General features: G+C 37.9%; 1 protein-coding gene across 1 annotated transcript; it reads right to left on the reverse strand.

Annotated features, from left to right (window-relative positions):
* Positions 1–10,390: 10,390 nt before the first annotated feature.
* Positions 10,391–12,582, reverse strand: snrpd2 (small nuclear ribonucleoprotein D2 polypeptide). The gene is made up of 3 exons (XM_085380711.1): positions 12,444–12,582; positions 11,416–11,595; positions 10,391–10,706 (listed from the first exon to the last, which is right to left on the reverse strand). Coding segments are annotated over exons 1-3 (357 nt in total). The 5' UTR covers positions 12,446–12,582; the 3' UTR covers positions 10,391–10,531.
* Positions 12,583–14,870: the final 2,288 nt, after the last annotated feature.

The following is a 14,870-nucleotide window of genomic DNA, read 5'->3' on the forward strand; positions in this document are numbered from 1 at the left end:
ACCCGCCGGCTTCAAAGTAGGCTGCAATCCCATGGTGCGTTCAAGTCCTCTCCGTATAATTCACATTTAGGAGGATGGGTTTTTCCCTGGCTTTTAATGGCTTTTATTCTTGTTTCTGCGACCTAAAAGAACAACTCTCTCTCTCTCTCTCTCTCTCTCTCTCTCTCCCCCTATATATATAAGATTTTGAGCTATTGTATCAAAACTTGGGGTTATTATTATCTTCACAAGTTTTGACTTATTTGTGAACAACTTGAAATTTTGAAATTCAAAATTGTGACTCGAAAGTTCAAGTTATTATCTCAAAATTTGGGGGTTTTAGCTCAACATATCACAATACATGTGTCAAGTTACTCATGTTCTCAGACTTGACTTGTTGAGAAGCCTAACTTGAATTTTCTACTTATTCATTCAAATTTTCGATGTAAATAAGTAAAAATTGTTAGTTTCATCTCAAAATTTGCAGTTAACATCACATCATTTCAAATTACATATGTGGAATTTTCAAATTACTGACTATATATCTCAAAATTTGAGTTATTTACTCACTCAAAAGATAGAGATTGAAATGTAAAAAAATATTATAAGAAAAGTAACAAATACATAAAGTCAGAAATTGTTCAGAAATACATGTTCAAGGTGGAACTGTTTGACAAGCATTGTTTTACACAAGCTTTACCTCCATGAGCAGTATCAGCATGCTAGTCTTTACTGCTACTACTTTTTGCTACTTGTGTTTTTCTGACAATATTTAAGTAAAATTATTTGCAGTGTTTACCTGTTTAGCATTCTTTCATAATGACACCAAACATTTCCTTTAACATGATGGGCTTCACTGTGTCTTTTAGCATACCTGCAACTTACACCACAGAAAGGGTAAGGGTGAGTATGTTTACATAAGAACTTGAGGAACGACTGCATGCATTTTACTCCACAAGTAGTTCTTCCTCTTCTTGTTGTCTTGTATTCCCAGAAAGCCATAAAGACATAAAAATTGCTCAGGAATGAAAAATCTAAAGAAAAACAAGAGCTACTTGAGCCCACTCCCTTTAGCTCGTGATGTCCATAATCAGAGATTTGATCTTATCTGGTCTTAACTAATTATAAATACTTTTTCATAAATGGCAATTGTTTTATGGTTCATGCAGGAACCATAACAGCACCATAGTTGAACTAAATAGACAGGTATACATTACACAGTGCATTTTTTTCTCTATTTGAATACTCACATGTTTCTTACTACAAAAACATATTTATTTTTTTATGTTTAAGCACCTTTAACCTGACATTCACACTTCGAGAGATGCATTAGCATTAGATTACTGGACTACACGCTCTATCTCTTGAGCCCCAGCTGGGTCTTGCAGAAATTATTCGATGTAATTTTATTTTCCAATACCACATAAAGGCAGCATCATGTCCAAGCTCTCCACCTCAGCCTATTGGCTGTCTGGCTTCAGAGTTCAAATAGCTACTGTGGCTTTGGGGTCTCTCTGTGGTATCTCATATGTAATTCTTTTGGAATTTAAAAAAGTAATCAAAGCAAAAATAAATATTCCAAGCTGAATCACTTAACCTTTTAAAAGCTCTTACGTTATGTTGTCAGAAAATACAATGAATGGAAAAAATGTCTGTCTGACGGCTCACGTGGCCCAGTTTTCAGCACTGAGATATTACACAGCGTTAAAGCACTTCTACTTCCTGATGGAAACAGAAGTGGAAGAGAGGATGTGAAAGGAATGCATTACGCCAGCATGGTATGTATAAACATCCAGAAAGTCAATATGCCTTTAGTCTCACTATGCACGCACACTCGCGCACACACTCAGGCATACCAGCTGACTGCTCTGAGCAACTTTTTGGTATGATTTCTTTCTTGGCCACATGCCCTCTGTTAACCGTGCTCTCTGAAGCTCAAACAGCGCCCTGCGTCTTGTGGAATTTTACAAATATTAACAGTTCCCGTGCAAGTTCCTGCTTCAACATGTGTGAAAGTGTTTGTGTGATTTGCAGTTTCTCAGACTCAAAAAGCTGCTTGTGTGCCCAGAACGTAGCCCATAAAGAATCAGAAGCAGTCACTCTGTAATTCTAGGGTTTCTCCTTTGCTCCTCCTCTTTACCACAGCTTTATTTCCACAGCTTGACGTCAGTCGGTCAACATAACCCACAGATGGCAGTCTGACAGAAAACCTGCTGGACAGCAGCAAAGACGCCTCCCCAAGGCTTGGAGCAAAGGGGCAACAATAGGTGTTCAGAGCTGGAGAAAGCATAAGAAGAAAAGGGTCACGGGCTACTGAAAAAACACAGAGCAGAAGACAAAAGAGGGTGTGCATGGTGAACCTGGCTGTATTTCACTTATCTCACTGTCTCTGGGTTTGGAGTGAGGTTATTATGTAAACAGACTGCACTTCTACTACATCTTACATCAGAGATCCAGCACTTGGTAAAGCATACAGTCCCGAGGCAGCGTCTGAAAGCCTCAGCCTCCCCACTTGGTTGAATAGAAGACAAACAAAGAGAATTACACAACTGAACTTCGAGCAAGGAAACAAAGTGGTAGCCTGGATCTTGAGGTAGGCAACAGTTATCCTAACAGGGATTAAGATTAACAGTACGGACCATAGGGGATGACCCACTGTTTGAATGGATTATAAAGAAAATTCAGTGGTACAGAGAGCAAGTGTTGCTGTTGAAGTGTCTTAAAATCTCCTTCCATTGCTCTCTGACAGGGAATGTGACTGGAGGAGGGTGAAATCTGCAAATGGGAGTGAGACACAAGTGTTCACTAAGAGGTCTGGGCTGGAGGCCAGCTAAGCAAAGGGCAGCAGAAGGATTTTAAAGAGAGTCCAAATGGCATGTCCTGAAATGTAGGCCCTGTACTCCTCACAGGGCAAAGTGGGAGGCATTATACAATGGTAATGAATGCCAGACTACAATCTTTAAAGCGAAGGACACAAAATGAAACCGTTCTTAATTTGGAACTTGTTTTGCAATCTTAAAAACAGAGCATTGTGAAACTTGCAATTGAAGTTCAAGAGGACCGTGACAACAAATACTGAAGATCAAAATGAAAGAGTCAAAACAAAAAGGATTCCTGGCTTGTATCCATGTGTTATTTGTACCACACATGAATGTGTCAGTCTTGAGGGTACAGTGTAAGTGAAAGGGAACAATCCAAACAAGGCCTCTGTGTGTTATCTCTGCAACCCACTAGATGGCAATACAAGCCTAACAAATTACATCCAGGTAAAGCTGTTTGGCCTATCTGTATTAATCTCACAGTCAGTGTGCTGGAAAAACTAGACTGTCAACGTGGGGCCCCTGTATTTTTTTCACATTGTGCAATCAGTGTGAAGCTAGTCTTCCCTCTCCAGAGTTTAACTTGGACAATTCTTCCTTTAAAGGAATCTCAAAAAGTCTAAGAACTCAAAGACAGCAGGGATGAATGACATCTGCATCTACAGATGGTGTCACATCCATTAAATGCCCTGAGACAAGTGTGTTGAAGAATTACAAGACTATAAAGAGTTAGGTATTCTTTAATGTAGTCAAATAAACAGTTAAATAAACAACAATAACATCCAGCTAACATCTATTACAGGGCTGGCATGGAGAGGCAGACCACTCACATTCATACTTCTAGGCAATATAAAGTCACCAGCTAAATAACATGTCTTTGGCCTGTGGAAGGAAGCTGAAGCAGCTGGCCAGTTTGGTGAATTCAAACCCATCTGTGAGGGGACATGGATAATCACCACTGTGAACCCTGGAAGAAATAACATATCCACATTGTCTATCCTTCAAATTGTAAGTTATTTGAAATAATCATGCATCTGTATCGGCCTGCTGTGCCTGCCTAGCTGAAATAATACATGGCAACAGGTAAGAGCAGTGAGTATTAACCCGAATGGTGATGCTGAAAGTCCAGGAAGGATTTCTGTAAAGTCCTCCAAACTGTAATTTTTAGCAAAAGTGAATGTTCCTGCAATGTCAAGAAAACTTTCCTACATGACCATCAGGTAACGTCACCTAAAGGAGTGCAGAGAACATCCTGAACATTCGCTTGTTTATTGGGTTATACTGTCACATCGTCACATTTCTGAAGCAGAAAAATACACAAACCTAATTTAATTCAAAACATTTTGACCAAAACAAACAAACCGATTCGTTTCCATGTTGTAGGAACTCCAGAAAAACGAACAACGTACAATTCAAGCTAGCTATTACACCATGAGTTGTGTTTCTACAGCTAAAGATATTTGGCATTGACAGGAGATCAGAGTTTGAATTCACAAGCAAAACTTGTAGAGGAAATGTTAGATTGTTGGGGTTGTGAAGTTTCACACTATAAGTAAAACTTAATTAAACAGTTAATGTGATATAAAATAAAATTAGTGCATTTAAATATATATGCATGTATTTAATAACAATTATTTAAAAAAAAATACTTAGAGCTATAAATAGCTACGCCGCAGGGAAAATAAGGATGAATGTGCTTTTATTGTCAGAATGAATGTCTCATTAAAATGAAAATAGTTATAAAACATGATCAGAATGTAAACAGGTTGCTGTAGAATTTACAGTAAATTACTGTAAAAAGTGTTTATAGTAATTTGACTGTAAACATTTTTTTGTAACTGCATTTACAGTAAAGTTGCTGTAAGTGGATTTGATAGTAATTTGCTGTAATTTTACTTACAGAAAAGCTACTGTAAATGAAGTTAACTGCAAAGTTACTGTAAATTTAATGCTCAATGCTTATAATTTCATGCTTTTCTGTAGTTAAACTTACAGTAGCCTAAATGTTTTATAAATAAAATTGCAGCACCTACTGTGAATTAATTTTACAGTAACTTTGCTGGCAACTGCACGTTACTGCAGTTTATTTTACTGTATTTATATTTGCAGTATTTTTTAGTGTAGTTTCATTTATAGTATTGTGTTTAACAATACTATAATCCTATATATATATTTCATTTGTAGCAGTCTTACTGTGTTCAGATGTCCACTGTTGCAGGGTTAACATATCTATACCACTTTACTCAGGTACAGTAGAGCATGTTTGTAAACAGCAGAGAGATACACCTGATCCCCGCTGTTTTGGCTGCACTTACTGTCATTCCTCACTTAAGAGATGAGTGAAGGCAGTGTTTATGTATTTACGGAGCTGATACTCTCCTTCTCATTCCCTCCCTATTCCTCTCCACCTGGCCTGGCGGCTATGACACCCGGATCGCGGCTCTGCTTGAAAACAAACTGCGGCGGCGGCTCCGGTTACCGGAGCCCGATCGATGCGCTGCAGGGTGTCGCGTTCCTCGGATGGTTGCCTATCGATGCTTGGCCGATCGCTATCATAATCACACTTCCCCCCTCTTATCGCTTACCTACTGAATAAAACATCTGCCTTCCTGCTCACGGATCGCTCATCCTCCCCAAAATCTGGAGGGAAAGAGACTTCTTGAAGTGTCTTTGACACGAGTGTAAGTAATCTGAGACAAATGCACGATGATACCCGACAAATCAGGTCCCTAAAGTTGTCTTTATCCGAGGCATCTCCAAATAGACCCATCGGCTATGTGACAGGGCTTTGTCCCACGATGCTGCAGCTGAGTTTCATTGTTGAGAGATGCTATTTGATCCTAAACAAGCTGTAGATTTACACTTTGTGATAGGTCGCTCGTGTTTGTCACAGTAAATAAAAGGGAGACTGAACTTGGTTTTCTATAATCTATAGACTACCTTCAGGTTCCGGGGGTGACACTAAGGCGCCCAGGCAGGTGCTTACTTAGCTACAGCCAAAATAAGCGCAAACCGGCACCGAAATAGTACTTTTAACCTTATTAACCGATAGCATAAAATGAAGTGAAATGAAATTAGAGTCTGTGTCTGAACGCTCAACTGGTCATTACAGGTTTTAATAAAAAAGATTATGTGTGCCTTAGACTTTGACCTTTTCAACCTCACTAACACGTGATGGTGTTTTGTTTGGGTCAGGAGCGCCTCCAGATTTTTTTCAGAGGGGTGGCCATGTAGGGGCCACTAAAAATATTGCTGGGGCACACCCAAAAAATAATTACCAATTTTATTATGCTGTTGTCAGATATAGGTTACTTGAAAAATATGGCAAAAATTATTGCAAGAAAAGAATTATATGTCTAGGTAATTTCTTGCTAATTGTTGTTGTTATCACAGAAAATGGGCACATATGAAAACCAAATAAGATTTTGAAATCTGAAATAATCAGTTTTAAATAACAATAATGTTTCAACTCATTGTAGGGTGTCTCCCTCTCTCCTGTGCTCGCGTTTATTAAAGTTATTACACCGTCTTTCTAGTTGGCTATCTCCCAGAATTGGGGGGTGGCCAGTGCCCCTCATAGGATAAGATAAGATAAGATAAGATAACCTTTATTAGTCCCACATGTGGGAAATTTGTTTTGTCACAGCAGAAAGTGGACAGTGCAAAGGTACAGTAGCAAAAATGGTGGCGCCCCTGGCATGCTTTTGCTGAACTTTTATATTTGCTGGTTTTTTTTGCCTTTCTTTATTTAAATGGAAGAGCACTTGAATGCTCAGGGCCACCGTAAAGCTCACTAATTCACCTTTAGAGAATTTTTATACCAGCTTTAAAGACAGCATTAGTCCTGGCCATCAACAAAACATTATTTAAGACTGGTGTTCATATACAATAGCAGGCAAATATGTTGTCACCATGTATTTTATATGTTCACCTAAGAACACAAGTCATAGTAAGAAACTTCCTCTTTTTCTACTTTATGTTTAAATTAAAAAAATTTTTTTACTTCATGAGTGTCACTAACCCAGGTGGGGCTCAGGTACATGTCTCACAATGCGCAATACCATTGGATGAGATCATGGATAGGACTTACTCATGTGCTTTACTGAAGTACAAGTTTAATGTAACTGTAGTAACTTATTTTTAGTAATTCCATGTAATACTACTTTTCTATTTTACTCCATTATGTTTTGGATGAAAATATAATACCATGTACCTTTTATTTTAAAGCTTTATTCACTAATTATTTTGGAGATAAATTAAATGACTTATCTGAGATCAAGCTGACCAGCAATATGTAAGTTATTAAAATCAACAGCTGGAACATGATAGAATCAAATGCAGGTTTAAACTACTTAAGGTTTTTAACTTTTAGGTAAGGAAATAGTCTAAATACTTTTTTCCCACTTTGCAAAACATTTTACCTTTAAAGTTCAAGATGAAAACCTGGAAACACCCTTGGTAAGGGAGGTAAATGTATACATAAAGTGTCAGTTTTTACAGTTGAGGGGTTTTTCTTTTTTATAGCAAAAGGGACAATCTCTCACTGTGCCTAAAAAAAAAAACGATCACAGACTGAGTCTAAGGAGACCGAGTGGTGATCTGCTCCTATCCAGGGCCCGCTGCCTCAGTGGGAGCGCCCCTGCAATGAAGCTTCCTTCTGTTTGATGCTGAATCTGACCCCTCACCTTTGCATGAAAGTCATAAAGGAAATAATATCTGAAGGAAGTGAGTGGAACAGAATGAACAGAGTTCAAAATAGTTACCAAAAAAGAATGATGTATTTCGCGATTGTGGCTTTTCAACTGTTTATAATATTGATTTCACTGATTATTGTTGTTAGCTTCTGTTGGTATTACAAAAAGTAGATACAATACAATTAACATCTCAGTGCAGAGGTGCAGATTGTAAGTGTGCATGGAGTCCTTAGTTCAAGGCTCTTGTAAGTTGTCTCTAGTTCTAGCATCATGTCTGAAATTAACATTTACATCTGAAGAACTGACCTAAGAAATGTTACTTATATTTAGAAAGGAGCGGCCGTTAAGTGTTATGATTGGCATTCTTGGTCAATGGGGATACTTAAAAAGTGCCCAATGCTCAGTATATTGTCTAATTGATTATAATCTTGCAATGCTAAGTGGTCAGGGAAGGCAATCATACCACCTTAATTTGAAGGTGAAACTGGACTCCTGTACTGGAATGCCCGGGTAACACCGGAAAGCTCATATTTCATAACTGTCTGTTATCTTCTTGCTCAGGAGTCCTGGTCAAATTCAGTCAAATTTCATTTTAATGTAAAGAGGTCGCACTACAAAGGTGATCTGATTACTTTGTGCAAAAGGGCAAAACTGATTGTTCTTGCTGTGACCCTATTTGTCGTCACATTACTAGCACCAGGCTAAAAATAGAGCTGAAATATTTGTTTTCAAGTGTGTTGTCAAGCATATACATTTCAACGCCTTGTATATTTGACAAAGAGCATAATTAAACTGGTGGAAGTGAAGCATATAGCACAGAGCCATGGATTTAGTCTGTATGAATGAGGTCTTTCACTCAGATTCTCAGCTTAAACAGAAGGGTCACTGTTCTGGGTTGCTGCTGTAACCGTCGTAGTAATTCTTTATTTATTACGTTAATAAAAATTGATATAATGTTTCCAGTTTCACCATGTTAACCATTAGATTTGTCCCACAAAAAATAAATGAGGGTGAATGAAAATGAGCTGATTTATTTATTTTCATGCTTAAAATCTTTTTTTTTTTTGTGGATTTAAATATGGGTAAGGTAACAACAAGGGAAAAATAAAAAATCCCTTATCTGTCATGTTTGATGTGTGGATTACCGACTCTCACATCAAACTGATTTCTAAGTGAAAGTATCCCTATCTTGTTTTGGATGGTTTACTACTTGATCTACAACATGGGTAAATCTGAACTACAGAAAAAGGATCAGATCTTTTGGGGGCTTCCTGGTTGCCGCAGGGCCCTGAACAGCTGCTGTGTGCCCTTGGGCTGACTATGAAACAACTCGTCTATTTTCCGGCCTCCGCAACATGATCTCAAACTTGGATTTGCCAGAAGCATTAGTGCAATAGCTATTAGAGCAGTCACAGAAGTTCACTACATTTCACATAAAGCGCTAAGCCCGACTCTCCCGTTGACTCACCCAGCAGGCTTCACCTGAGAGCTGTAAATCAGTGACGACTTGTTGCCCTCACACAGATACTCCACAGGTGCTGGGCTGATAGGCGCAGGGTTAACAGTGAGAGTGTAATGTGACATAAATTATAAAACAGAGGTCAAGATGTTAAGATGACAGCAGAAAATTCAGGATACTTCTGTAAACATATTTAGCAATTTTTTCATGAGGTTCCATCAGATAAAACAAGAGGAACGATTCAGAAATCAGAGGCATGCAATTCTCAACGACCCGCCCGCCCACCCTTCACAGAAAACTATAAAATACACAAACAAGCATTTCATCTACGTAACCACTGAATATGAGAGCACCACAGAGCAGAGGTTAGATGCCAACTGGTAGGGAGAAGTAAGGCGACACTAGCTGTCGAGCTATTAAGACAATTAACAAAGTGGTCAGGAGGGGCCGAGCGGCAGAGAGGGAACGGCTCGAAATGGAGAGAGATGAGGGTGTGAAGTGACAGTCAGCACATCTGGTCTCATCAATAATGCAGTGGGCCTTTAAACGGCAGTTTGTCGCTTATTGAGCGCTGCTGACTGAAATCAAGCCCGACACCTTAGATGCTGTCAGGGGAGAGTGAAAGGGTGACAGTGGAAGGAGGAGAATGAGGAGGAGAAGGGGAGGGGGAGGCTGGCAAGGAGAAACAACTTTTCAATGACTGCACTGAGCGAGCGCTACAAAATACCACCAAGTACAACCTCATGAGCGTATGCGCTCGTCGATTAGTGAAGTTGAACTTTATAGTAACATCCGTCCAAACTGATACGTAAAATGGACTTTTAGGGACTTCCAAGTGGGCGGCAAAGATTAAAGTCACCTTTTTGTGTCAGAACAAGTCCTGTCTGTTTCTGAGTTCTGGCCCTGAATAATAAGCAAAGTTCTTTTTCTTTGTTGGTGAGACGTTATGTCACTGTAAATGTTATGGTTATTCAAGTTTATCACATCATCATTTTAATTACTGGTAAAGTTAAAGACCCAGTCAGATGTTTGTGTGAAAGCGTGCAGTGATTATTAAATTAATTCTTTAGTTGGAGCCAAAATGGTTTTTGAAGTCAGGGATGTTGATTTTTAGCCCAAGTGAACATAAATAGATGTACCAAATGTGATGAAGCTGAAATATTGAATTCTTGAGAATGGGATAAACAGACAATCTGAAAACATAAAACCATTGTTTTGTCAGAAAAATTAATAATATAAAGACTAGTCTACATTTGTGTAATGTAAACTACATACACTCTAAAAGCTATAAAAATATCTGCACAATGTTTTCATCTCTTCATCACTTTTATTATGAAAATGAAAAAGACAGAAAAGCTCCACAGACAAAGAAAAAAATTGGTCACTTTCGTGCCTAACATTTTAAATGACCGTCAAATGGGAGAAACATATTTTTGATGACATGTTTTCTGTCTTAATAGTGAATTCAGTGATCCAACATCAAAATCAAAACAAATAAGGTTACGGCAACTACAATCAATTGCCTTGAGAAAGTGTAAGAAAAAAAAAAAAAAAAAGAATAGGTGAGCGGTTCAGAGAGTTCATTTTCCTGTGATCAGAGGATTTCTCAGCACCACGATGACAGAATCCCCCCTGAGGAACATTTTAGAAATGTAGCGGTCCTTATTTACGGGCTTCGACTTCTTCTTTCCCTTCCCGCTCTTCGGAACTTCTGTCCACATCTCCTTCACGTTCTCCAAGACCATGTTGCAATGCCTGAAATGCCGATGGTGATGTAATGTTAGTAATTTATAGAAAATAAATGCATACATAAATAAAAGCCCTGTGATCTTACTCAGGTACTCATACATATGCATTTACATGTTCTGTGATTTTTTTTTTAATCTTTTGCAGTATCAGAAGAAATAATAAATAAATATCACACCTATAATGGAAAAAACAAAACAAAAAGTACTTTTTAGCTGCTACCTCATTCACAGTGGGTAGTTCTGCATGTTTTCAATTTCTATAACAGATTTTTCTGACGCAACACCAATAGGAGTTGGCATTTCCTCTGGGATTCAGCCGGCAGATCTTTCACTCATTAGGTGTGTAAACCAGCTAATTAAAATGATCAAATGTGCCTGAGGATTATGATGTTCCAGCTACATTATACAAGAATAACAAACTAAATGTGTTTGGTTATTTTTACCTTTGAGAGAGGGCAATATTTAATAACAAAGTAAAGGTGCTAAATGTGACTCCAATGGAGAAAAATAGGAAACGAGTGAATACTAAAAAGGGACCAAAGTGACGCGATAGCATGTTATCACCATTGGCTAGCAATAATAATGAAATAAAGGCTTAAATGTAAGAAAACAGACAAAAGAAACATGATAAAAAAAACACACACTAATATATACAAGTAAGTCTCACATTATACCCTCAAGAGTGTTAAATACTAAATAAGTGTCTGATTCAATACCTGTCAAAAGCCTTAACTCTTCCGAGCAGCTTCTTATTGTTGCGACAGTTTATGAGGACCTGCGTGTTGTTCTTCACTGACTGGGTGAGGACTGAGAGGGGGCCGGTGTTGAACTCCTCCTCCTCTCGCTTCTGAAGCTCTTCAGGGGTCATCTCTGACTTGGGCTTTGTTAAGAGGCTCCTGCAAATGAAACAATGAAACAACATCATAACAGTATCCTAATAAATGAGTGTGACAATGACAATGGCATATTTGAAGTAGTAAAGTAGCACTATTGGAGGTTTTCTGTTACTAAGATAAAACAAGACTTTATTGATCCTACAACAGGGAATTTTGTGCGTTGACACAGCTCAGGTACAGATAGCCCGATTATACATTTTGATGTTTTTTTTAATTATTATGACATTTCGCAAAAATTCATTCATTATTTGTTGTGTGACTACTTACTGAGAAAAGTTAAGTGGAAAACTTAAGCTGTACACAGTACACAAAGTAAAGTACCTCACTACACCTGTAAAAAAATAGGTATTGGGCACAGAGATGCATTTATCAGACAACACGCTGAAGCTTAAACCTCGCCATTTAAAAGCTTCAGTGAGTCATATTTTGGGACATGTTTGGGGACCTTTATGCTAAACTATTTTAAAATAATAATTTTTACGTCACTAGACTGCCACAGGTCGCAATTATTTACCAGCATGAAAACGCACGCTCACACATTGTCTCTTGTTAGCATTTAGAAAACTAGCATTTACGCTATAGTCTGATTTCGGAATCAGTATTTTGAAACTTTACAACAAAGAAGACCAGATGTACGAACTACTTTGATATAACTACAACAAATCTGTAACACAGCTAGTTATGAAAAGGCAGAGCTCCGAAATCGTCTAAAAAGCATCAAGCTAACCGGCCCGGGTAGCAGAAAGGCTAACAATGTTAGCCTTTTAAATGCTCGCTATTAGCGGATTTCAGTGTCTGAAAGAATAACCAGTCTCTCATAACAGCAGCTGATCATCACAAACACTTACATGGTTTCTTTAGGTCGTTTTCAGCTCACTCTGTAACAATTCGGTCGTTTTCAGCTCGCTCTGCAACGATTCCGTTGGGCTCGCGTGGATCAAACTACTTCCGGGTCGTTTGAAGGCGCTTCAAAAACGCCGCTACAACTACCGGGTTACTACGGGCTCACTAAACGCTACAAAGAAGTCCGTCTGAAACACACGTTTCCATCATTAATTGCATTATATTTTACATTTTATTCAATAGACTGCTTCTAAAAGCTGACTAGATATGATTTTATTATTCTACTCCGGTGATCTATCCTGTTCACAAAGTAATGACACATTAATTGCTGAATTTTAAGAGGTAAGACAGAAATATTTGTTTTTAGTCCAGAAAATCAGAGACAGAATATTTTTTTTGGATAATCAGTTTTTGTAATCACATACTTTGATAAGAGTCCTCACACATACATGAAGATTTAAACATATTACTCCAGTGCCGAAGTCACTTCATTGGCTCCCAGTTGAGTACAGGATAAACTATAAATCTTTCTATTAGTTGATAAAGCTTTCAATGGTTTTAACTTTTATGGTAAACCCATGAGATTACGCGTAGTAAAATATGGTATATACATATAAAATTGACATTGCTGTTAACATATTAAATACAGGATAAATTCTTATGTAAGCATGCTCAAATTGTCTTTCAGTTTGAAAGCATAATTTTACTTATTATTTTACTTATTATAGGGAATAGAGCAATTTTACACTGTGGTAATTTTATGTTTTTTTTCTGCAAAGAATACTGAAACAACATGCTCTAATAATAATTAAAAATAAAATAAAATAAAATAAAAATAATATTAACACCATGGGACTCAATATAACTCAGAGTTCTTAAGAAGATGTTATAGGATAAAGGAAATAAATCAGAGAGCAGTCAAACTGATATGCAGACTCTAACAGTTAAGTCATTGTTTTGCTCTTCGGTACAACAAGAACGAGTAAAAAGAGCACGTCTATGTCTGAGAGAGGGAGATTGGCTTTCTGACAAGAGACAGACAGACGCCTATAGGTGTCCATCCCACCCACCTTGTTTCAGTGGTTGCAGATCTACCTGTCGAAAGCACTTGCTGCAGATAATGGCAGCCTGTGTGCTGCTGAGGAGGGGAGTGTGATTGACTGGGATCGATTACGAGCGCTGCTGGGGTACATCTTTATGGAGCACACCTAGCTCAGCCAAAAGTCTTGCATCCTAAACTGTGGTGTAAAATGAGCTCATATACATGAAACGGAACTGTGGGAGCCTGAAAGGACTTTGGTCAGTTAAGAGAGCAGGCAAATACTCAGTAACTAACCAAAAAGACAAGAAGAAAATATATGAAACAGCTAAATAGAAAAAGTAAAGTTTCCTTTTTGTTAACCTAAATTTTATTGGCTTTCAAAACAAACAGAACACTGAGAACAAAAAATTAGTAAAACATACACTTTAACAGACATGCAGATGCACAAAGTAACTGTAAGATTCATTTAATTGGATTGTTTTTCTAAGAAAATGGATAGATAGACCTACAAGAAAGTGAACGGGATTTTAAAGGATTTACAATTCCCGCAGATTTATCAAAACATATTGTGGACATACTGTAAATCTTAATATCTCAAGTTTGCATCATCTCCCTCAAGCAGCACAAGGTGGCAACTTTTGTTATTTTGACTTCATTTACAGGAAGGTTATTATTCTTACCCAAAATCCCAAATATGGTGAAATAGTCAGACTGAATTACTAGTCTGAAAGAAATATCTGACAGCACTTTGAAGATTGAGTTCAAACACGTGAACACGTTGGGACACCTCCAGAAAGCGTGTTACAAAGAGGTGTGGGTATGACAGATTGACTCTACATTTGGAAAGGATTTAGAGTGTCTAATGTGAGTGAAACTGAACCTATACAACACCTTACACTGAACAAGGACATGCCAGGAACAGAGTGATAGCCACCCTTTCCCATAAGTGTTTTTTAAGCTCTTTTTCAGTGCACAACAAAAATCTGTTTAATCTGTTTGATTTATAATAATAATAATAATAATAAGAATTTGTGGTAGCTTGTGGTAACAAGGTTTCTTTTTGACAGAAAATGTTGGAGCATAAACAGAGCCTGAAACTTTTGCAGCGTGGGAGAAACAAGCTGGTCAAACAGGTGCACTTTGAGACATACTGATGCAGAATGTTCAGTGGCTTTAAAGAGCTGATCTGTTTCTCCAAACAGAAATGATGTGGAGGGAGACGTCGAAGGTCTGGCATGGACTGCTTCATGCTCAGCAACTGAATTCCAACCTAATTTTAACGGAAGAACAAATGCAGATATGTGAGGGTGTTCAAAGGCCTATTCCTTCTCACCCAAATAAAACTGAACAAACAAACGTGTTATTCCCACTTTACATTTTGTTGTACATT

Source organism: Rhamphochromis longiceps, linkage group LG14 (genome assembly GCF_057381845.1).
Source record: "Rhamphochromis longiceps isolate RC_006_pf linkage group LG14, R_longiceps_female_GT1.1, whole genome shotgun sequence".
Classification (NCBI taxonomy): Eukaryota; Metazoa; Chordata; class Actinopteri; order Cichliformes; family Cichlidae; genus Rhamphochromis; species Rhamphochromis longiceps.

What these genes read in the sequence shown, in the direction of transcription:
- snrpd2 (XM_085380711.1), bottom strand. An exon ending in AGAGTTAAGGCTTTTGACAG is followed by an intron (nt 10,707 to 11,415) that starts GTATTGAATCAG and finishes TCGGCATTTCAG; the next exon opens with GCATTGCAACATGGTCTTGG.